Here is a 23,735-nt window from a genome sequence, read left to right on the forward strand (position 1 = left end):
GTGGTAAATTACGTTATTAACTTTTTGGATGAATAATTCACTTCAAACGGATCATGTGATATTTCAAAATCACTGTCGTTAAGATTTACATCATTTATTTTCCTGCTGATTCGCTGATCTGTCCACTATATGTGTTGGCTAGACCGAGTTACAGCTACCTATGCCATACAGACACCACAGTCCTTAATAGAAGTCTGACTTCAACCTCCTGTATGTGCCCCTCCCCCTCCCATTGTACTGTATCTCGGCACATTTTGGAAACAATGGCTGCAATAAGTGGTTCTTCCAATCACAAACGGTTGTGGTGGTGTAGGTGTGAGCCATCAAAGGTGAATTCACAGTTCTTAACTGAGCACTTACAGTGCATTCGGAAAGTATTCACACTCCTTCCCTTTTTCCACAATTTGTTACGTGATATTTCCTTTTTTTAAATGTTTAATACATTTGAAAAATGGTATGCATAGGTGTCCGAGCTGTGTGCTAGTCGTATACAACAGACACCTCGGTGCATTCCGCATGTCAACCTTTTTTTATGATGTATTGAATGGCATCCGACTAGCAAGTCAGTTGGTGTGTTATACAAATACATTTACTGTAAGTAGGCTTTACATGACCAGGGAAGTGGGTTATAGAGGAAGCAAAAGAGAGAAACCATATAATTTGTTGTGTCATTTCTTACCAACGGGCTGTGGGGGGAAAAAAATGGAAACTACCGACTGCCTTAAACAGAAGAAAACAAGTATTGGCATTGAGAATGTTGATGCCAAACCATGCAGGTCTGTGACATGAAATAGTCTAACACCTCACACACTGAAGGGTGACAACTTGAGAGGAGCAAACTGCTCCAGATTAAACATGCTTTTACCAGGGTCTAATCTTCTCATTCTCCTCTTCGTCTTTAATGTTGGCATTCAACCCCAGTGTTTGACCATAGACGTTGCGTACCGTCTGTTGCTCGGATGTGCACCAGTATAGCTCTCTCATCATGGCCTCTTGTGTGTGACGTGTTCTTTCAAAACTCAATGTTTTCGAGAGAGAAGCTACATTATGGCCAGATTGGTCACAAAAATCAGATTATGCAGTTATACAGAATAAAAAAATGCAATACATCGAACATCTTCCTCCTCAAGGCAGCTGAATCAACGACCTTGTCCTCCTGGAGTTCTGTTGTTACATGGGGACTCACTTCTTCATGAGCCCAGATTGCAGAGGGATCATCCGCATAGAAGAGCTCAAGGCAGCTGAATCAACAACCTTGTCCCCCTGGAGTTCTGTTGTTACATGGGGACTTGTTCACTTCTTCATGAGCACAGATTGCAGAGGGGTCATTCGCATAGAAGAGCTCAAGGCAGCTGAATCAACAACCTTGTCCCCCTGGAGTTCTGTTGTTACATGGGGACTTGTTCACTTCTTCATGAGCACAGATTGCAGAGGGGTCATTCGCATAGAAGAGTTCAAGGCAGCTGAATCAACAACCTTGTCCCCTGGAGTTCTGTTGTTACATGGGGACTTGTTCACTTCTTCATGAGCACAGATTGCAGAGGGGTCATTTGGTTTTAGAAGAGCTGTGGGGGAGTAAAAGTGAAACTGTATCATTTGTGGTATACCCAACACAGGTCACCTGCTTGTGAGAATCTGCATGGTCCTGAACACCATGTTTCACGCTTTGTGTTGTATTTACACATCAAAGATATCAGTTCAGGGGCGCAACTTTTGGTTTCAACCAGAATCCAGTACATGGGGGTAAGTATTATAATTTGTTTTATCCAGTCGGATGAACACTCCAAACAGCCTACCCGACTGCTCAGAGGCGTCTGCATGGTCCTAAAGCACACATGTTTCAATACGCTTTGTGTTGTAGTCACGACATCAAAGATATACAGTTAAGCAAGCTTTACTAGACATGTTGTCAACCAGCACATCCAGTACATGAATGAGGTAAGTAACAATTGGTTTCCATTTCCCGTGTAACATCAATATGAGTAACATCAATATGAGTAACATCAATATGAGTAACATCAATATGAGTAACATCAATATGAGTAACATCAATATGAGTAACATCAATATGAGTAACATCAATATCGCTACACATTCTCTTTTTCTTCTTCTTTTTTCTGCAATAAACTGGAATGTGAACTGAATGTTTGTTTAATGTCTCTGACTGTCCATTACATTATTATTATTTTTACCTTCACACAAAGTCTTTCAGGTGTATAGGTCTTCGGATGGCCCTACCAAGCTTTGTGTGGGGAGTGTTGATTACATCAGGAGGTGCTTGACCTGAGATGTTTGAATCTTCTTGTTGAGGTGCAGCGTTCACCTCTAGGTTTCGTTGGGCGCCAACTACTGCTCTGTTTAGTGGCTCTGTGCCAGGCTCCTCAACAGAGGGGAAATCCTCCTCTATTTCTCTGCTCTTCCTCAGGTGTCTTCCGTTCCTCCTGAAGACTTGTCCCTGTTCTGTCTTCACCTCGTAGGACTCTCGCTCAACAGGTCTGACTACTGTGGCCCTCTGCCACCACTGTTTTTGTCCTGTGAGTGGCTGAACTCTCACCCTGTCACCTCGTTGCAGCTCTGTGAGATCCTTAACAGAGGTGTCGTAGTACTTTGCCTGTCTCTGCTGTCTTTCGTTGAACTTCTCCAGTTGACAGTTTGCCATCACAGGTCCCAGAAGATTTTCGCTCATTATAAGTAGTGTCTTTTTACATCTTCCCATGAGCACCATTGCAAGGCTGCTGTCTGTTCCTTGTGAAGGGTATTTCTGTGATCCAGCAGGGCCAGGTACGGGTCAGCACCTGCTCTCTTTGCTTTTGCCATCAGTCTTTTGGCTGGTTTTAACTGCCAATTCCACTTTTCTATTTCTGTGTGGGTACCCTGGAGATTAAGTTTTGTGTGTAAATTCACAAGCCTTGCTGAAACTTCGGAACTCGTCTGAAGAGTACTGGTGACTATTGTCTGAGTAAAGGATGTCAGGTATCCTGTAGCGTGCAAAGTGTGTCTTCAGTTTTCGATTTACCGTTTTTGACTATGTGTTCTCCAAATTGTCTACTTCCCAGAAGTTGGAGAGATAATCAACTGTGACCATGTAGTCTCTGTCGTTGAACTGGAACAGGTCAGTCCCTATTTTTTCCCAGGGACGCTTTGGTGCTTTGTGTGGCCTCAGCGTCTCTTTCTGCTGCTTCACACCCCATGCAGTGCATGTGCTACATCGTGCCATATATCTTCTCAGCTGCTCAGCATATCTTCATGCCCGGCCAGTAGACATGCTCGCGAGCCCTTCTCAGACATCCCTTGATTCCTATGTGTGAGGAATGGATTCTCTGCATTATCTCTGACCTGAGGGCAGTAGGCACAACTACTCGCTTACCTCTGAAGATAACTCCACTTTGCACACTCAGCTCATCTCTGTTGTGAAAATACATGGCTTCTTCCAAGGGTACATGTTCTTTCACTTCAGGCCACTCCTGCAGGATCGCATTTTTCAGTGTCTGGATCTCCCAGTCCAGCTCAATGGCTCTCTGGATGTGCTTTAGTCTCTCGCTTGGCACAGGGAGGTAGTGTATCAAATTCCACTTCGACCTCCACATGGCCTCTGTTGTCTTGTTCTGTGAGGTACGCCCTGCTCAGGGAGTCGGCCAGCACCACGTTTTCCCAGAACGTATCGGAGACTGACCTCATAGTTTTGGAGTCTCATGAGCATGCATTGTAGTCTTTTTGGTGCGCTGAAGGATAGGCTTTGTCATGATGCTCTCTAGAGGCTTGTGATCTGACTGCACTTCCACAGTTCATCCATGTGTGAAACCTCTCCATGCCAAACACCACTGCAAGCAGCTCTATCTCTATCTGTGCATACCCTTTTTCAGTCTCTGTCAGGGCTCTGCAAGCAGCTCCATCTCTATCTGTGCATACCCTTTTTCAGTCTCTTTCAGGGTTCTGCTAGCAGCTCCTTCTCTATCTGTGCATACCCTTTATCAGTCTCTGTCAGGGCTCTGCTGGCGTATGCTATTGGTTGTCCTCCCTGCATCAAGGCTGCTCCTAACCCACTCTCTGAAGCATCACATTGTAGTACAAACTGCTCTGTTGGGTTGTAGTATTTCAGCATAGGGGTCTGTGCACTGGTATCCCTGATTTTATTGAAAGCTTGTTCATGTCTCTCTGACCACTCCCACAGTGAGTCCTTGTGTGTTAGCTGTCGCAGTGGCTCGCAGAGCTCCGTGGCGTGGCTGCAGAACTTGGCTAGGTAGTTTACCCTGCCCAGGAAGCGCTGCACCCCCTGCACATCTGTAGGCCTAGGCATCTGTCTGATGGCTGTCCCTTTTCCTGGGTCCACTTTCAACTCCTCTGATGTTAGCAGGTGGCCAACATAAGGTACGTCCAGGCTGCTAATCCAATCTGTGCTTTTTTTCAGCTGCTTTTATCATCCTTCTTTTCTCTAGACCACCGAGCTCCTCTTTGAGTGGTTTATATAGTGCTACTGGCATTCTTCTCTTTGGAAGCTGGATGGGCCCAGATGAGAGTTTAGACAAATATCTCACTTCCAGCTTCAGTTTGCCGGGTAAGCATCCATCTCCCTGGAATACATTAGAGTACTCCTGTTAAATTTGCTCTTTAGTCCAGGATCCTGTTGTTTTCTCGATGGGCAGGATGTTGGGATGCTGCACAGTAATAAACTCCATCGCCTCCATTGCCTGGATAGCCTTACTGCCTAGAATGGGCCTGAGCACATTCTTGTTGACGACGATGAACTCAACTCGGTAGGATTTCTTATTGCGTGGATTGATCACTTTAACCTCTTGAGACGAGCAATCCCGTATCCGGGAGCGTAATCATAGCCTCAAATGCATTAGCATAACGCAGCGGACATAAATACCCCTAGAAACTTTTCCTATTCATGACAATCGCAAATGAAATGAAATAAATATATTCAAACACAAGCTTAGCCTTTTGTTAACAACACTGTCATCTCAGATTTTCAAAATATGCGTTACAGCCAACGCTAGACAAGCATTTGTGTAAGTTTATCATGGCATAATGCTATGCTAGGCTCTGCTGGCAGCAGGCAACATTTTCACGAAAGTAAGAAAAGCAACCAAGTTAAATCATTTACCTTTGAAGAACTTCAGATGCTTTCACTCAGGAGACTCCCAGTTAGATAGCAAATGTTCCTTTTTTCCAAAAAGAAATTTTTTGTAGCCGAAATAGCTCCCGTTTCTTCATCATGCACGGCTGAGAAATCGACCGGAAAATGCTACAACTATAACGCCAAACTTTTTTCAAAATTTGCTCCATAATATCGACAGAAACACGGCAAACGTTGTTTAGGATCCATCCTCAAGGTGTTTTTAACATATATATTCGATAATATATCCGTCGAGGCAATTGGTTTCTCATAAGAAGCGATTGGAAAAATGGCTACCTCAGTATTTTACGCAAGATTTTCTGCGGGAGACACCATGTGACCACATGCTATATATGGTCCCTTACAGCCATTCTTCAATGGAAATGCCTAAAAAGACTTCACAATGCTGTAGACACCTTGGGGAATACGTGGAAAATGTAAGCTCATTCGTAGCTCATTCACAGCCATATAAGGAGTCATTGGCATGAGGCGGTTTCAAAAAATGTGGCACTTCCTGGTTGGATTTTTATCTGGGTTTCGCCGGTAACATCAGTTCTGTGGCACTCACAGACACTATCTTTGCAGTTTTGGAAACGTCAGAGTGTTTTCTTTCCAAAGCTGTCAATTATATGCATAGTCGAGCATCTTTTCGTGACAAAATATCTTGTTGTAGTATTGTTGTAGTAAACGGGAACGTTTTTCATTCAAAAATTTTAATAGCGCCACCTAGTCGCAAGAAGTTAAGTGTAGATTTCCCCAGTGGCGTCAGTGTTCTCTTGTTAAACATCACCGATACCTGACTGCAGGGCTCTAGGTGACTGGCTTTTGTGAGGTTTGCAGGGATGACGTTACAACTAGCACCACAATCTAGCTGAAATCTAACCAACTTTTTGTTGACCAGCATGGTTGCAAAGAGAGCTGCATTGGGGTCTGTGGTTTTCTTCTGTACCATGTTGATGCTCTCTGATTTTGGCCCTAGTGTGACGCAGAGAACATCCTCACCGCTCTCTGAGTCAGCTGATGCATTTTCCATTGCCAGGACTCTGTTTCTCTTGCTGATCTCTGCACTTTTGCAAACTCAAGGCCATCAGACTGTTAAACAGCCACCACTAACATTGAGTGGCTGCTGCCAACACACTGACTCAACTCCAGCCACTTTAATAATGGGAATTGATGGGAAATGATGTAAAATATATCACTAGCCACTTTAAACAATGCTACCTAATATAATGTTTACATACCCTACATTATTCATCACATATGTATATGTATATACTGTACTCTATATCATCTACTGCATCTTTATGTAATACATGTATCACTAGCCACTTTAACTATGCCACTTTGTTTACATACTCATCTCATATGTATATACTGCACTCAATACCATCTACTGTATCTTGCCTATGTCGCTCTGTACCATCACTCACTCATATATCTTTATGTACATTCTTTATCCCCTTACACTTGTGTCTATAAGGTAGTAGTTTTGGAATTGTTAGCTAGATTACTTGTTGGTTATTAATATAATAATAATAATAATAATATATGCCATTTAGCTGACGCTTTTATCCAAAGCGACTTACAGTCATGTGTGCATACATTTTACGTATGGGTGGTCCCGGGAATCGAACCCACTAGAAGCACAAGCATTTCGCTACACTCACATTAACATCTGCTAACCATGTGTATGTGACAAATAAAATTTGATTTGATTTGATGATTTTGATTGTTTTTTTCACAGGATTGACATTTTTCTCCATGTGCAGGGCATTTTTTCCTTTTTTCTCTCATGGTTCCATCACAGTATCTGCATTGTATAATGCTCTGTCCCTCTGTAGGGTCTCCTCTCCCTCTCTGTCCCTCTGTTGGGTCTCCTCTCCCTCTCTGTCTCTCTGTAGGGTCTCCTCTCCCTCTCTGTCTCTCTGTAGGGTCTCCTCTCCCTTTGTCCCTCTATATGGTCTCCTCTCCCTCTGTCCCTCTGTAGGGTCTCCTCTCCCTCTCTGTCTCTCTGTAGGGTCTCCTCTCCCTCTCTGTCTCTCTGTAGGGTCTCCCTCTCCCTCTCTGTCTCTCTGTAGGGTCTCCTCTCCCTCTCTGTCCCTCTGTAGGGTCTCCTCTCCCTTTGTCCCTCTATATGGTCTCCTCTCCCTCTGTCCCTCTGTAGGGTCTCCTCTCCCTCTCTGTCTCTCTGTAGGGTCTCCTCTCCCTCTCTGTCTCTCTGTATGGTCTCCTCTCCTCTCTCCCCTATATGGTCTCCTCTCCCTCTGTCCATCTGTAGGGTCTCCTCTCCCTCTCTGTCCCTCTGTGGGTCTCCTCTCTCTCTATGTATCTCTGTATGGTCTCCTCTCCTCTCTGTCTCTCTGTAGGGTCTCCTCTCCCGCTGTCTCTCTGTAGGGTCTCTCCTCTCCCTCTCTGTCTCTCTGTATGGTCTCCTCTCCCTCTCTGTCTCTCTGTAGGGTCTCTCCTCTCCCTCTGTCTCTCTGTATGGTCTCCTCTCCCTCTCTGTCTCTCTGTAGGGTCTCTCTCCCTCTCTGTCCTCTGTATGGTCTCCTCTCCCTCTCTGTCTCTCTGTAGGGTCTCCTCTCCTCTCTGTCCCTCTGTAGAGTCTCCTCTCCCTCTCTGTCTCTCTGTAGGGTCTCCTCTCCCTCTCTGTCTCTCTGTAGGGTCTCCTCTCCCTCTCTGTCTCACTGTAGGGTCTCCTCTCCGTCTCTCCCTCTCTGTAGGGTCTCCTCTCCTCTCTGTCTCACTGCAGGGTCTCCTCTCCCTCTGTCCCTCTGTAGGGTCTCCTCTCCCTTTGTCCCTCTGTATGGTCTCCTCTCCCTCTGTCCCTCTGTAGGGTCTCCTCTCCCTTTGTCCTCTATATGGTCTCTCTCTCTCTGTCTCTCTGTAGGGTCTCTCTCCTCTCTGTCCCTCTGTAGGGTCTCCCTCTCCCTCTCTGTCCCTCTGTAGGGTCTCCTCTCCCTCTGTCCTCTGTAGGGTCTCTCCTCTCCCTCTCTGTCTCTCTGTAGGGTCTCCTCTCCCTCTCTGTCAGCTCTGTAGGGTCTCTCATCTCCCTCTCTGTCTCTCTGTAGGGCCTCCTCTCCCTCTGTTCCTCTGTAGGGCCTCCTCTCCCTCTGTCTCTCTGTAGGGTCTCCTCTCCCTCTCTGTCTCTCTGTAGGGTCTCTCATCTCCCTCTCTGTCTCTCTGTAGGGCCTCCTCTCCCTCTGTTCCTCTGTAGGGTCTCCTCTCCCTCTCACTCTCTTCCTGTGCTAATGCATGCACTGCTACAGGGCCCTGCACATTTATGACTTTAGCTCTCTGTCGGGACAGTTCTGTAGCTCTTCCAATCTGTATGCATTTCTCTAAAGTGAGATTAGTCTCTCTGAGTAAGCACTTTATTAAGTGTGGGTCACACGTGCCACACACAATCCTGTCCCTGATTAGAGAGTCTGTGATTACTCCAAAGTTGCAGGTGGCCACTAGAGTCCTCAATTCAGTGAGACATTTGCCTAAACTCTCATCTTGGCCCTGACTTCACATGAAAATATGATATATCTCAAGTGTTTCATTTTTCTTGGGATCACAAAAGTCATCCATTACTTCCTCAACAAATATATTGTCTTTTGTACTGCCCACACAGTGGGTCTCACAAATCTCTATGCCTTTTTCCCCATGAGATAATACAGTAGCTTCACTTTTTAGTCATCAGGTTTTTCTCCCATTGTAAGAGCCATGTACAAATTGGATTCCTCTTTCCATCTTTTCCAGGTCAGTGCTAAATTACAATCATCAAAGTCTATTTTTACCCGAGGTTTCAGTGCATTTTCCATGGCTATTTATTTGTAGAATGGAATGTTAGCTACTCACAAATCTGCTTGTAATCCAATAGCCAGCTCGCTTTTAGCATAGAGTCACTCACGATAGCCAGCTAGCTTTTAGCATAGAGTCACTCACGATAGCCAGCTGACGTTGACGTTCAGCATGACGACTTGCTTGTAAATGCGGCACTTTCCAAACTGCCGCCTGGGATGTATTCTTCATTTACATCGATGAGATCCAGGTTCTTTTGAGTATCGCTGCCACCATGTTTCAATATGCTTTGGGTAGTAGTCATAAAAGACAAAGATATATAGTTAAGCCAACTTTACTAGGCATGTTGTCAATCAGCACATCCAGTACATGAATAAGGTAAGTAACAATTGGTTTCCGTTTCCTGTGTAACATCAACATGAGTAACATCAACATTGCTGCAACACCATTGCCTCATTTTGTATCACATTCAAATGATAAAACAGGGGGGGGACAAAAATGCAATTTCAGAATGTCCCCCCGTCCCCCATCCCCCATCCCCCCGTCCCCAGTGAAAGTTGCTCCCCTGAGTTGTCTGCAAAGTCAATATGAACTTTGCAGAGATTCCGCAGATTCTCTTTCCGCAGATTCTCTTTCCGCAGATTCTCTTTCCGCAGATTCTCTTTCCGCAGATTCTCTTTTAATTCTCTCAGTTTGGAGTGTTGGTGTTGAATGTTGTACACGTGTTTCCCCAACTTCTCTTTGAATTCTGTGGAGAAGTCCTACAGTAGAATATGCAGTGTGCCACAGACGTTTTCTTTAACTGTCAAATGTACAGTGAACTTATCCTTTGTTCTTCTCTCTCTCTCCAGCTTTGTTTTTCCACTCAAACCACCATGTCTGCTCACCAGCATCAGTCTGATGTCAGATGTTTTAAGGTCTTTGGCTTGGCAAAGGGAGAACTCTGTTTACATGCACTCTTTCTTCGGGTTCTCACAGCACAAAGTCTCAATTAGGTTCTCATTGTTTCCGCAGCTGATCACTTTGTGATGCTGTAGTTTGTATTTTTCATAGAATCTAGTGATTTTCTCTTCTGTGGCTGTGCTAATCATGTTACATGGCTCTTTCCTGTAGTATTGAAGACTTGTTGGCCTGTTTCCATTTGCCCTCATTTCTTTTGCTGAAAATCCAAATTCTCTGTTTGCGTCTTTGACCAGGCCATACTTTCTCAGAATGTTCGTAAAGGATCGGTTTCTATTTTGTTTCTATGTCTGTGACCTCTGTGCTGTTTTATGTGGAATCTTCTAAAAACAAAGAAAAATACTTAAGTTTTCCAATTGTCCACACCTTGGAGTATTTTCTAGATTAAAGGAATTTAAAACATGATTAGATAAGCCTAACATTTTTTTTTTTTAAGTAATAACATAATGGATTTTTGTCATTTCCACCACAGTTAAATTTGTGATGGAAATTATGCTTCTACTGTTTTTGGAGAAAAATAACAGACTGCTTAGCATACTTTGGCAAGTATTACAGCTAGCATATACAGGTAGTTTACACTAAATACATAAAATATATATTAAAAAAAAAAACTTCTACCACAAATTAAATACATTTATAGCCTGTTTGGAAATGACTGACAATAAAAATATTCTCTACACAAGTAATATTTACCTAGATTTTTCTTCAACTTCTGGACTTCACTTCTGGAACAACTGTCTCCTGCAGCCATGTGCTTCAATGTCACAATAAGTTTCCATGGTAACTAAGTTAACATTCTCGTGACAAAACTTTATTTATGAGGAATTCCTCTCTCTCTCTCTCTCTGTCCCCAGAGTGTGCCCATGGCTGGTTTGGGGCGGACTGTGCTCAGCCCTGTGAGTGTTTGAATGGTGGTGTGTGTGACCATCGCATTGGAAAATGCAGCTGTGGCCCAGGCTGGGTAGGACAGCACTGTCAGACAGGTAAGGAATAAGAATCCTAACCATGTTACTGTAAAATGACATTCTCCAAGATGGCGTAGCAGCAAGATGATTGTTTTTGTCCAGTGTAAATATTCATCTATTTTTTTTAGACCTAACTGGAACCTCCATCAGAAGCTAGCCTTCAGAATCTAGCTAGCTAATTAGCTACTAGCTATTTAGTCATTGTTAGCCACTGCTAGCAGTCTTTACCTTTAGCACAGACACCAGCCGCTTTAGCCCGGATAACCTGGATAATATCTGCTCTGAGCATATCGGACTGCTTTCCCCCCCCCCCACTACATCACCGGATTCCTGCCGCAAGCTCTCGACCATTACACCGGATCATTGCAGCTAGCCAGCTGCTACCGAGTGGCTATCGTGGCTAACACCCTTGTCCTGAAGCAAGCACCAGTTAGCCTGGAGCTAGGCCCATTCTCCCGGCTAGCAAACGAAGTACACCAACTACAATACCTCTCTTGCCAATTGGCCTGGACCCTTTTTCGACACGGAGCCCCGCCGATCCATCACAACTGGTCTGCTGACATATTTCGGCCGATGTGCTCTCAACCGGCCTCTGCGTTGTTGATGTCAGTGAGGACAAAGCTTACTAGCCCTGGCCTGCTAACTCTCTGAGCGTCGTGTCTCCCGCTGTTTTGTCCATTGCTGCTTATTGGACACTGTGATCACTCAGCTACACAGTTGATGCCTACTGGACTGTTCATTACATTTACATTTACATTTAAGTCATTTAGCAGACGCTCTTATCCAGAGCGACTTACAAATTGGTGCATTCACCATATGACATCCAGTGGAACAGCCACTTTACAATAGTGCATCTAAATCTTTTAAGGGGGGTGAGAAGGATTACTTTATCCTATCCTAGGTATTCCTTAAAGAGGTGGGGTTTCAGGTGTCTCCGGAAGGTGGTGATTGACTCCGCTGTCCTGGCGTCGTGAGGGAGTGTGTTCCACCATTGGGGAGCCAGAGCAGCGAACAGTTTTGACTGGGCTGGGCGGGAACTGTACTTCCTCAGTGGTAGGGAGGCGAGCAGGCCAGAGGTGGATGAACGCAGTGCCCTTGTTTGGGTGTAGGGCCTGATCAGAGCCTGGAGGTACTGAGGTGCCGTTCCCCTCACAGCTCCGTAGGCAAGCACCATGGTCTTGTAGCGGATGCGAGCTTCAACTGGAAGCCAGTGGAGAGAGCGGAGGAGCGGGGTGACGTGAGAGAACTTGGGAAGGTTGAACACCAGACGGGCTGCGGCGTTCTGGATGAGTTGTAGGGGTTTAATGGCACAGGCAGGGAGCCCAGCCAACAGCGAGTTGCAGTAATCCAGACGGGAGATGACAAGTGCCTGAATTAGGACCTGCGCCGCTTCCTGTGTGAGGCAGGGTCGTACTCTGCGGATGTTGTAGAGCATGAACCTACAGGAACGGGCCACCGCCTTGATGTTAGTTGAGAACGACAGGGTGTTGTCCAGGATCACGCCAAGGTTCTTAGCGCTCTGGGAGGAGGACACAATGGAGTTGTCAACCGTGATGGCGAGATCATGGAACGGGCAGTCCTTCCCCGGGAGGAAGAGCAGCTCCGTCTTGCCGAGGTTCAGCTTGAGGTGGTGATCCGTCATCCACACTGATATGTCTGCCAGACATGCAGAGATGCGATTCACCACCTGGTCATCAGAAGGAGGAAAGGAGAAGATTAATTGTGTGTCATCTGCATAGCAATGATAGGAGAGACCATGTGAGGTTATGACAGAGCCAAGTGACTTGGTGTATAGCGAGAATAGGAGAGGGCCTAGAACAGAGCCCTGTGTGTAGTTAACTGACCTTCTCTGCCCATTCATCGCTATTTACCCGTTGTTGTTGTCTTAGCCCTCCCAATGAACACCTGTAATTGCTTTATGCCTCCCTCTAATGTCAATATGCCTTGTATACTGTTGTTTAGGGTAGCTTCTCATTGTTTTGTTTTACTGCAGAGCCCCTAGTCCAGCTCTACATGCCTCGGTGAGCTCCCTTGCCTCACCCCCCACACATGCGGAGACCGCACCTAGCATAACTGATGCCTCCAGAGATGCAGCCTCTCTCATCGTCACTCAATGCCTAGGTTTACCTCCACTGTACTCGTATCCTACCATCCCCTTGTCTGAGCATTATGCCCTGAATTTATCCTAAAACGCCCAGAAGTCTGCTCCTTTTACTCTCTGTTCCGAACGCACTAGCCGCACCCTTATCATACTCCTCCTCTGTTCCTCTGGTGATGTAGAGGTTAACCCAGGCCCTGTGTGTCCCCAGGCGCTCTCTTTTGTTGACTTCTGTAACCGGAAAAGCCTTGGGTTCATGCATGTTAACATCAGAAGCCTCCTCCCTAAACTGCTTTAGCACACTCCATCAACCCCTATGGCCTAGCTGTGTCAAAATCCTGGCTTAGGAAGGCCACCAAGAATTCTGAAATTTCCATCCCCAATTACAACATTTTCCGTCAAGATAGAACTGCTAAAGGGGGCAGAGTTGCAATCTGCTTTAGAGATAACCTGCAGAGTTATGTCCTACTATCCAGGTCTATGCCCAAATAGTTCAAGCTACTACTTTAAAAAATACATCTCTCCAGAAATAATCAGCTTGTTACAGACCCCACTCAGCTCCCAGCTGTACCCTGGACACCATATGTGAATTGATAGTCCCCACGATATGCAACTTTGCAGGGAAGTTAGGAACCAATATACACAGTCAGTTAGCAAAGCAAATGCTAACTTTTTCAAACAGAAATGTACATCCTGAAACAAAGTTTTGGGACACTGTCAAGTCAATGGGGAATAATAACACCTCCTCTTAGCTGCCCACTGCACTGAGGCTAGGAAACACTGTCGCCACCAATAAATCCAGGATAATCAAGAATTTCAATAAGCATTTCTCTACGACTGGCCACGTTTTCCACCTGGCTATTCCAACACCAGCCAATAGCTCTGCACCCCTCGCAGCAGCAGCAAAATATATTTGATATTTTATATTTTACATTCTTCTACATTCTTCAAAGGAGCCAGCCTTTGCCTTGATTACAGCTTTGCACACTCTTAACATTCTCTCAATCAGCTTCATGAGGAATGCTTTTCCAACAGTCTTGCTGTAGTTCCCACATATGCTGAGCACTTGTTGGGTGCTTTTCCTTCACTCTGCATTCCAACTCATCCCAAACCATTTCAATTGGGTTGAGGTCGGGTGATTGTGGAGGCCAGGTCATCTGATGCAGGACTCCATCACTCTCCTTCTTAGTCAAATAGCTCTTACACAGCCTGGAGGTGTGTTGGGTCACTGAAGTTGGAGACTTACAGTATACAGTGGGGCAAAAAAGTATTTAGTCAGCCACCAATTGTGCAAGTTCTCCCACTTAAAAGGATGAGAGAGGCCTGTAATTTTCATCATAGGTACACTTCAACTATGACAGACAAAATGAGGGGGAAAAATCCAGAAAATCACATTGTAGGATTTTTAATGAATTTATTTGCAAATTATGGTGGAAAATAAGTATTTGGTCAATGACAAAAGTTTATCTCAATACTTGTTATATACCCTTTTTTGGCAATGACAGAGGTTAAAAGTTTTCTATAAGTCTTCACAAGATTTTCACACACTGTTGCTGGTATTTTGGCCCATTCCTCCATGCAGATCTCCTCTAGAGCAGTGATGTTTTGGGGCTGTTGCTGGGCAACACAGACTTACAACTACCTCCAAAGATTTTCTATGGGGTTGAGATCTGGAGAATGGCTAGGCCACTCCAGGACCTTGAAATGATTCTTACGAAGCCACTCCTTCGTTGCCCGGGCGGTGTGTTTGGGATCATTGTCATGCTGAAAGACCCATCCACGTTTCATCTTCAATGCCCTTGCTGATGGAAGGAGGTTTTCACTCAAAATCTCATGATACATGGCCTCATTCATTCTTTCCTTTACACGGATCAGTCCTTTTTTATTTTTATTGCTTCACAGGTCTGTTCAGTGTCTGTCTTAATTTTTTATTTTTATTGGTCAGTCTGAGATATGGCTTTTTCTTTGAAACTCTGCCTAGAACTTTACAGCTCTGCCTAGAAGGCCAGCATCCCGGAGTCGCCTCTGGTTAGAGCTAGTTTGCGCTGCGTTTTGTTGAGGTAGGTCATGTTTTGGAGGACACATGAACCGACCTTCGCCTCTCCCGAGCCCTTTGGGGAGTTGCAGCGATGAGACAAGGTCGGAATCACGAAATTTGGGTGAAAAAGGGGGTAATAAAAATGGTTGTCTGTTTCGCAAGTTGTTTTTGGAATTCATACATGTCACATATCAGTTTGCAAACAATGTAAAAACAAACATGGTCTCTCTTTTTGTTTTCTGCTTTCTTGAGAAAGGCAGCTCCAAAATGTTTGTGTTTCAGCCTAGCTCAGTGCTTTCTTTGGTGGAGGGGCAGCCAGCGGAAAATACAGAGCGTAGGGGTTGGCAATCTTCTCTAGTTGCCCCGTGATTTGCTCAGTGTTCTGTCACTCATGGAGACACTACGTCACCTCAAAATCTACAGGGAGAGCTTGACCCTGCTGGGCATTTATGAACGTTTGAACATCTTGGCCATCTTGGCCACTATTATAATCTCCACCCGGCACAGCCAGAAGAGGATTGGCCACCCCTCAGAGCCTGGTTCCTCTCTAGGTGTCTTCCTTGTTCCTGCCTTTCTAGGCAGTTTTTCCTAGCCACCGTGCTTCTACACCTGCATTGCTTGCTGTTTGGGGTTTTAGGCTGGGTTTCTGTATAGCACTTTGTGACATTGGCTGAAGTAAAAAGGGCTTCATAACTAAATGTTATTGATTGATTGATTGATTGATTGAACGTTCAGGCCCCCTTGGGTGCTGCCATATATGTACATTAGAAGTGCCCATCCAAGAAGGCTCAAGGTAATTGGGCACAGATAAACTGACATCAAATCACGTTATATCTAATTGATTGATTGATTGATTGATTGATTGATTGATTGATTGATTGATTGAACGTTCAAGCCCCCTTGGGTGCTGCCATATATTTACATTAGAAGTGCCTATCCAAGAAGGCTCAAGTTAATTGGGCACAGATAACGTGACGTCAAATTACGTTATATCTAAGTTATATCATAGCTTTGATTGGACATGTCAACATCATACTGTCACGCCCTGACCATAGAGAGCCCTTAGTTCTCTATGGTGTAGTAGGTCAGCGCGTGACTAGGGGGTGATCTAGTATATATATTTCTATGTTGGTGCTAATATTATATGCCATTTAGCAGACGCTTTTATCCAAAGCGACTTACAGTCATGTGTGCATACATTCTACGTATGGGTGGTCCCGGGAATCGAACCCACTACACTGGCGTTACAAGCGCCATGCTCTACCAACTGAGCTACAGAATTGAATGGTTCCCAATTAGAGGCAGCTGTTTATCGTTGCCTCTGATTGGGGATCATATTTAGGTATCTATCTATTTACCCACCTGTGTTTTGTGGGACATTGATTGTTGGTTAGTGTGTTTGGGCACTACGTCCTCACGGTCTTTGTAAGTTTTGTTGTTTTGTTAGTTTCACTTAAAGAAATATGTGGAACTATACTCACGCTGCACCTTGGCCCGCTCATTTCCAAGATTGTGACAGAATATCCCACCACAACATGACCAAGCAGCGTGCCCAGGAGAAGAAGGTGTCCTGGACTTAGGAGGAGATCTTGGGTGGGAAGAGATCCTGGACAGGATAGCCTTCCTTGGCGGGATTCGCCAAGAAGCATGGAAGGACAGCGACGACACCGGGGACCACGGCCACAGAAACCCCAAGATTTTGGGGGGGGGGCACATGGAGCTGGCGGTCGAGCAGCGTAGAGTGCCAGAGCCTGTTTGGGAGTCGGATGAGAAATTTGAATTGAATTTCCGGAGAGAGGTGGTAGCGATGAGAATGCTGCCGTACAGGCGCGCTGAAGAGCGTGACACCAGTCCGGTGCCATCTGCACTGGTTTCACGCATCTGGCCTCCAGTGCGCCTTCCCAGTCTGGTACGTCCTGTGCCTCCTCCTCGCACTCGCCCTGAAATGTGTGTCACCAGTACGGTGCAACCTGTACCGGCCCCACGCATCAGGCCTCCAGTGCGCCTTCCCAGTCTGGTACGTCCTGTGTCTCCTCCTTGCACTCACCCTGAAGTGCGTGTCACCAGTCTGGTGCATCCTGTGCCTGCTCCCCGCACAAGGCCTGAAGTGCGTGTCACCAGTCTACTGCCACCTGTACCGGCTCCACCCACTCAGCCTCCAGTGTGCATTCACAGTCCAGAGCTTCCGGCGACGGTCCCCAGTCCAGAGCAACCGGCGACGATCCCCAGTCCAGAGCTTCCGGCGACGGTTCACGGTCCGGAACCTCCTGCGACGGTCAAAGGTCTGGAACCTCCTGCGACGGTCCACGGTCCGGAACCTCCTGCGAAGGTCCACGGTCCGGAACCTCCTGCGAAGGTCCACGGTCCGGAAACTCCTGCGACGGTCCACGGTCCGGAACCTCCAGCGACGGTCTACGGTCAGGAACCTCCAGCGACGGTCCACGGTCCGGAACCTCCAGCAACGGTCCATGGTCCGGAACCTCCGTTGCAAAGCAATCCCTATTTGGCTTCCCCTGCCTGCTATTCGGTGGAGAGTGTGTGTGGTCCAAGTCTGGGTTTAATGGTATCTTTTCCAAGCTTAAAAATATAAACATTCACATGCAACACCATCGGTCTGTCAGGGTTTTCCTGTGGTGAAGTTGAGGAGGACCAAAACGCAGCGTGGTTATATTGACTCATGTTTTAAAAAAACAGATAAACATGAACACTACAAAACAATAAACGTGGAAGACCAAAAACAGCCCTATCTGGTGCAAAACACAGAGACAGGAACAATCACCCACAAACACACAGTGAAACCCAGGCTACCTAAGTATGATTCTCAATCAGAGACAACTAATGACACCTGCCTCTGATTGAGAACCATACTAGGCCGAAACATAGAAATACCCCAAAACATAGAAAAACAAACATAGACTGCCCACCCAACTCACCCCCTGACCATACTAAATAATGACAAAACAAAGGAAATAAAGGTCAGAACGTGACAGGGTCAGACAAGGTTGAATACATTGGCCATGCTGTCAAGCCAGAATTACTTCTGTCATGTTCAAAACAACTGAAAACTCGGAACTGGGAAATCTCAGACTTCCGTAAGTTCAAAACAACAGGGAACTCGGAAAAAAACAAGCTCGGACTGGGAAAATACGTTTTGAACGGTCTTCCAACTCGGAATTCCTTGTCGGGAACTCTGGCCTCTTTCTAGAGCTCCAACCTGAAGTTCACTGATGTCATAAACCTTGTTTTTTTCTGAGTTCCCAGTTGTCTTGAAAGCACCATCAATCTAAAGAGTGACAGACTTTGATGACAAGGATGACAAAACATGCCCAGATGAAGGACCGCCGAGCCACAACTGTCTTGTATGCTGCTGCATAAGTGATGCAAGATGCTAAGGGGATACGTATACTGTAGCTAAGAAAGTAATACTAAGTGTATGTTGTGTAGTAAGATATTAGTAGCCCATGTGCTTCACCCTAATAATTTGGTCTCTTTCCTTCTCAGAAGCCTTCTGTTCTGACTTGGTGGTGCAAATCTAGCCTATAGCCTGTTTTAGAGAAATGTCATAATTTAATATTGTTAGAGCTTTTATTGTCTGCTTATATCCCCCCTTTATTTATTATTTGGTTCTGATTTGGTCAACAGGGAAAATACTGTAAGAACGGCCCACGTTCTGAATTCTGTCGCAGTACATTTAAAAAGTGCCAGACAAATACTTAAATTGACGACGTCCGTCTTAGCTCGCTCATTAATGTCTTAATCAAAATAACAGATTGGCTCGTATCCGCTCATTTTTCCCTTATGCCACAGTTTGTACGTCTCATTTGGCAGTAGAAACCACATTTGTTTAAGCAAGTCAGCCATATCAGTTATGTTTCTTATAAAGGCAGTAAATGAGTTGCGTTGACTAGTGCCTTTGCTGGCATGCATCCCCACAAATAATGTTGAGTTTTCCCCACCAAGATTGACATGCTACAATCGACACTGCTCGTGGAGATGGTGCTTTTTGGTACAGTTGAAAAGCCAGCATTTAAAGAAATGCTGCAGGAACTTGACAAACAGTTACCGTCGAGTAGATACTTTTCACAAACAGCTGTTCCCAATTTGTATGAGAAAGTGATGGAAGAAATTCTCCAAGCACTCAAGGACATACCCAATTTCTCTCTCACAACAGATATGTGGTCTAGTGCAACCACCAACCCGTACATGAGCCTGACTGCTCATTACATCGCCAGTGATTGGCCTCTCAAGTCCCCCTGGGAAGACTTATGTGACAGCATCGTCAGTTAAGCCCATTCTACAACTTTAAATGGGAAAAATTCTCTCTCCAAACCCCCACGACTCCAAGCTCACAAGATATACATATACATATGAGATGAATAATGTAGGGTATGTAAACATTATATTAAGTAGCATTGTTTAAAGTGGCTAGTGATATATTTTACATACATTTCCATCAATTCCCATTATTAAAGTGGCTGGAGTTGAGTCCGTGTGTTGGCAGCAGCCACTCAATGTTAGTGGTGGCTGTTTAACAGTCTGATGGCCTTGAGATAGAAGCTGTTTTTCAGTCTCTCGGCCCCAGCTTTGATGAACCTGTACTGACCTCGTCTTCTGGATGATCGCAGGGTGAACAGGCAGTGGCTCGGGTGGTTGTTGTCCTTGATGACCTTTATGACCTTCCTGTGACATCGGGTGGTGTAGGTGTCCTGGAGGGCAGGTAGTTTGCCCAAGAAGTCCATGTGCATTTGCGCAACCAAATCCGGACGTGATTGGGAGATCCATAGGGTGGCACACAATTGGCCCAACGTCGTACGGGTTTGGCCAGGGTAGGCCATCATTGTAAGTAAGAATTTGTTCTTAACTGACTTCTCTAGTTAAATAAAAAAATTATTTTAAAAAATAGCACCGCGCCAGAGAAAGTATTCAGCACAGCAGGGAATATCTCTTTCCAGTCTTCACTGAATCCCGATAAAGTAAACATGCTGGAGTTTCTTGCTTGGAACCTCAAGGAGGAGGAAGACTTAAAACTCCTAGCCTAACTTTAGTGTGTGCCATAGGCCTTCTACATTTGACTGTAGCCTAACAATAGACAATAGCTTTGTGAGTGCATGGCACATCTTTCTTTTTACAATTTGTTTATGAGAGATAATAGGCCCTAGTGCCTTTTTTATAGCTTAAACTTTGAGTGCAGTAGCCTACCATAGCCCTCTTTTTGCTCTTTCATTCAACATTAACAAAGTAGAAAAAAATATACTACATTTTTTTAAAGGTTTAGGGCTATAATTATTTGCACTCTCTTGCTCTGTTTCTTTGAAATATATTTTCTATTATTATTTTGAAGTGTTAGCCTATACTAACGCCTAAGTACAGGTACTTTTTGTTGCAATGCTAATGTCTTCTTATCACCCCAGTAAACATGCACACTTTTGGCCGACGTATCAAAATCTTTAGGTAATATGTCGTTCAGAGAACGTTTGCACATTGGGAAGACGTCGCCGAGACATCAGACAATATGCCTAAACTGCATCTTCCTGAAGTATCCTGTATACATCGTGCCTATGTTGGGAAGATCGATGTGTGCTATCTGTACATTGCTTTCTGGTGCTTTTTAATTTTTTCAATCAATACAATTCACATTATTAAACAGTGAATGTGTTTGTGTATGCTTAATCTCAACAGCAACAACAGCGTAATAGATCGTCTTTGATAATGGTGATGGTGGTAGTAGCCTATAGAAAGCTTTTGTCTCCAAGCCAAGGGTAAGAGCTATGTCCAGCAGTTCAATATGAGAAGCAGCAGTGCAGAGGAGCATAAGCACTTTGACAGCAGTTCAATATGAGAAGCAGCAGTGCAGAGGAGCATAAGCACTTTGACAGCAGTTCAACATGTTTTTGTTTTATGTGCACTTGTGTCCTGAACAGCGTGTGAGGCTGGCCTGTTTGGCCCAGGGTGTGAGGAGCGGTGTCGATGTAACCATGGGGATATGTGTGACCAAGTCAGCGGTGTGTGTGTGTGTCCTCCTGGTTGGAGGGGACCCAAGTGTGACAGAGGTAAGGCCAGAGTGCTGATCTAGGATCAGTCTTGCCTTTTAGATCATAATGAATAAGATTACATGGACAAGGGGACACCTGATCATACATCAGCAAACATACTCAGAGGCACTTTATGAATACAGGTCCTGACATATAGTCAAATGTGAATGCATAGTAACTATTTATTACAAGGACCTGTATATACTGTAAATCACAACAGACTGTATGCATTGACTTCATTGAACATGTGCGATTTCCCCGTTCACCACAGCCTGTTTACCTGGCTCCTATGGGAATGACTGTCTGAGCGACTGTAACTGTCCCCACGGTACTTCCTGTAACCATGTGTCTGGCAAATGTGGCTGTCCCCCTGGATTCACTGGCAATGGCTGTGAGCAAAGTGAGTGACTTGGGGAAGCTGAAGGAGAGTGAAGATGTATTGTACTGTTTCACTTGTTTTGTGTTGCATTGAGCAAAATAACAGACTCTGCAATGACACATGCAACCTAACAAGTTAGCATTCGTTCGGTGATAGATTGTGGTGTGTCATAGTGTAAGTGCCCGTAGAGGGAGCTCTGGTCTAGCCTAGAAGCTATAGAGCCAGAGGGATAGGAGAATAGAGTAATCGAGAACTGAATGCTATGGCCATGTTTGAATAGTTCAGAAATGTATCCTTGGTTCTTGAGGTAAGCACAGATCTCGTATGCTTTCACCATCAACAATCCAACCATTGCAGATCCATGATAACCTCAAGGAAATTAGGAAGGAAGGATGCATTTCTGAAGTATTCGAACAGGGCCCATGAGGTAGATATGCATTGTATGTAATGGTGGTTCTGCATGAAATGACAGTAAATATACATGTTTTCTTATTACCGCTACAGTAGGCATAAAGAACATTTGGAAAGTACTCAGACCCCTTGACCTTTTCCACATTTTGTCACGTTACAGCATTATTCTAAAATTAACTAAATTGACATTTTTCTTCATCAGTCTACACACAATACCCCAAAATGACAAAGCGAAAACAGGTTTTTAGAAACGTTTGCACATTTATTAAAAATAAAAAACAGAAATACGTTATTTACATAAGTATTCAGACCCTTTGCCATGAAATTGAGCTCAGGTGCAACCTGTTTCCATGGATCATCCTTGAGATGTTTCTACAACTTGATTGGAGTCTACCTGTGGTAAATTCAATTGACTTGACAATGATTTGGAAAGGCACACACCTGTCTATATAAGGTCTCACTGTTGACAGTTCATGTGAGAGCAAAAACCAAGTCATGAGGTCGAAGGACTTGTCCGTAGAGATCCGAGACAGGATTGTGTTGAGGCGCAGATCTGGGTAAGGGTAATACATTTCTGAAGCTTTGAAGGTCCCCAAGAGCACAGTGACCTCCATTCTTAAATGGAAGAAGTTTGGAACCACGAAGACTCTTCCTAGTACTGGCCGCCCGGACAAACTGAGTAATCGGGGGTGAGGGCCTTGGTCAGGGAGGTGACCAAGAACCCGATGGTCACTCTGACAGAGCTCCAGAGTCCCTCTGTGGAGATGGGAGAACCTTCCAGAAGGACAACCATCTCTGCAGTACTCCAACAATCAGGTATTTATGGTAGACTGGGCAGACAGAAGCCACTCCTCAGTAAAAGGCACAGCCCACTTGGAATTTGCCAAAATGCACCTAAAGGACTCTCAGACCATGAGAAACAAGATTCTCTGGTCTGATGAAACCAAGACAGAACTCTTTGGCCTGAATGCCAAGAGTCACATCTGGAGGAAACCTGGCACCATCTCTATAGTAAAGCATGGTGTTGGCAGCATCATGCTGTGGGGTTGTTTTTCAGCGGCAGTGACTGGGAGACTAGTCAGGATTGAGGCAAAGATGAATGGAGCAAAGTACAGAGAGATCCTTGATAACCTGCTCCAGAGTGCTCAGGACCTCAGACTGGGGCGAAGGTTCACCTTCCAACAGGACAACAACCCTAAGCATACAGCTAAGACAACGCAGGAGTAGCTTGGGGACAAGTCTCTGAATGTCCTTGAGTGGCCCACCAGAGCCCGGACTTGAACCCTATCGAACATCTCTGGAGAGACCTGAAAATAGCTGTGGAACAACGCTCCCCGTCCAACCCGCTCGAGAGGATCTTCAGAGAAGAATTGCAGAAACTCCCAAAATACAGATGTGCCAAACTTGTAGCATCAAACCCAAGAGATTGATGAGAAGAAAAAACTATTGAATCCATTTAGAATAAGGCTGTAACGTAACAAAATGTGGAAAACGTCAAGGGTTCTGAATACTTTCCGAATGCACTGTACCTTTGTTGTATGGGACTTGATGTGTGTGTTGTGTGTTTCTCTGCCAGCATGCCAATCTGGCACATATGGGCTGAACTGTAACCAGGTGTGCCAGTGCTCTGGCACCAACCAGCTGTGCCACCCTGTCACCGGCTTCTGCTTCTGCGCCCCGGGTTACCATGGCAACAACTGTGATCAAGGCAACCCCTCCACACACATGCACCGACCGCCACACACTTCCTTAACCAATGTCACGAAGGAATTCCACTGTTGAAAGTTTGTTAGCTTACAATAGTCATAGTTAGATTCAGGGGTTTTTCCACAATGTGACCTGATCAGGAAAAACTCTTGGCCCTAGTTATGACATCAGCTGATCAGAACAAAACATGGTTCTTACCAGTAGGAAATGTGTTAACCATAATAACTACCACAACTA

At 45.1% G+C, this 23,735-nt stretch overlaps 1 protein-coding gene across 3 annotated transcripts in view; it reads left to right on the top strand.

The window, feature by feature from the left end:
- LOC118361071 (multiple epidermal growth factor-like domains protein 6) overlaps positions 1-23,735 on the top strand; it is an 86,620-nt gene that overhangs the window by 57,550 nt on the left and 5,335 nt on the right. For all 3 annotated transcript variants that reach the window (XR_008083424.1, XR_008083425.1, XM_052482839.1), the window contains exons 23-26: positions 10,723-10,851; positions 20,891-21,019; positions 21,273-21,401; positions 23,368-23,499. Coding sequence is in view for 1 of the 3 variants with exons in the window: in XM_052482839.1 (XP_052338799.1) it covers positions 10,723-10,851; positions 20,891-21,019; positions 21,273-21,401; positions 23,368-23,499 (519 nt within the window). In the remaining 2 variants the exon portion in view is untranslated. The remainder of the gene's footprint in view (positions 1-10,722; positions 10,852-20,890; positions 21,020-21,272; positions 21,402-23,367; positions 23,500-23,735) is intronic.

Source organism: Oncorhynchus keta, chromosome 28 (assembly GCF_023373465.1).
Source record: "Oncorhynchus keta strain PuntledgeMale-10-30-2019 chromosome 28, Oket_V2, whole genome shotgun sequence".
Lineage (NCBI taxonomy): Eukaryota > Metazoa > Chordata > Actinopteri > Salmoniformes > Salmonidae > Oncorhynchus > Oncorhynchus keta.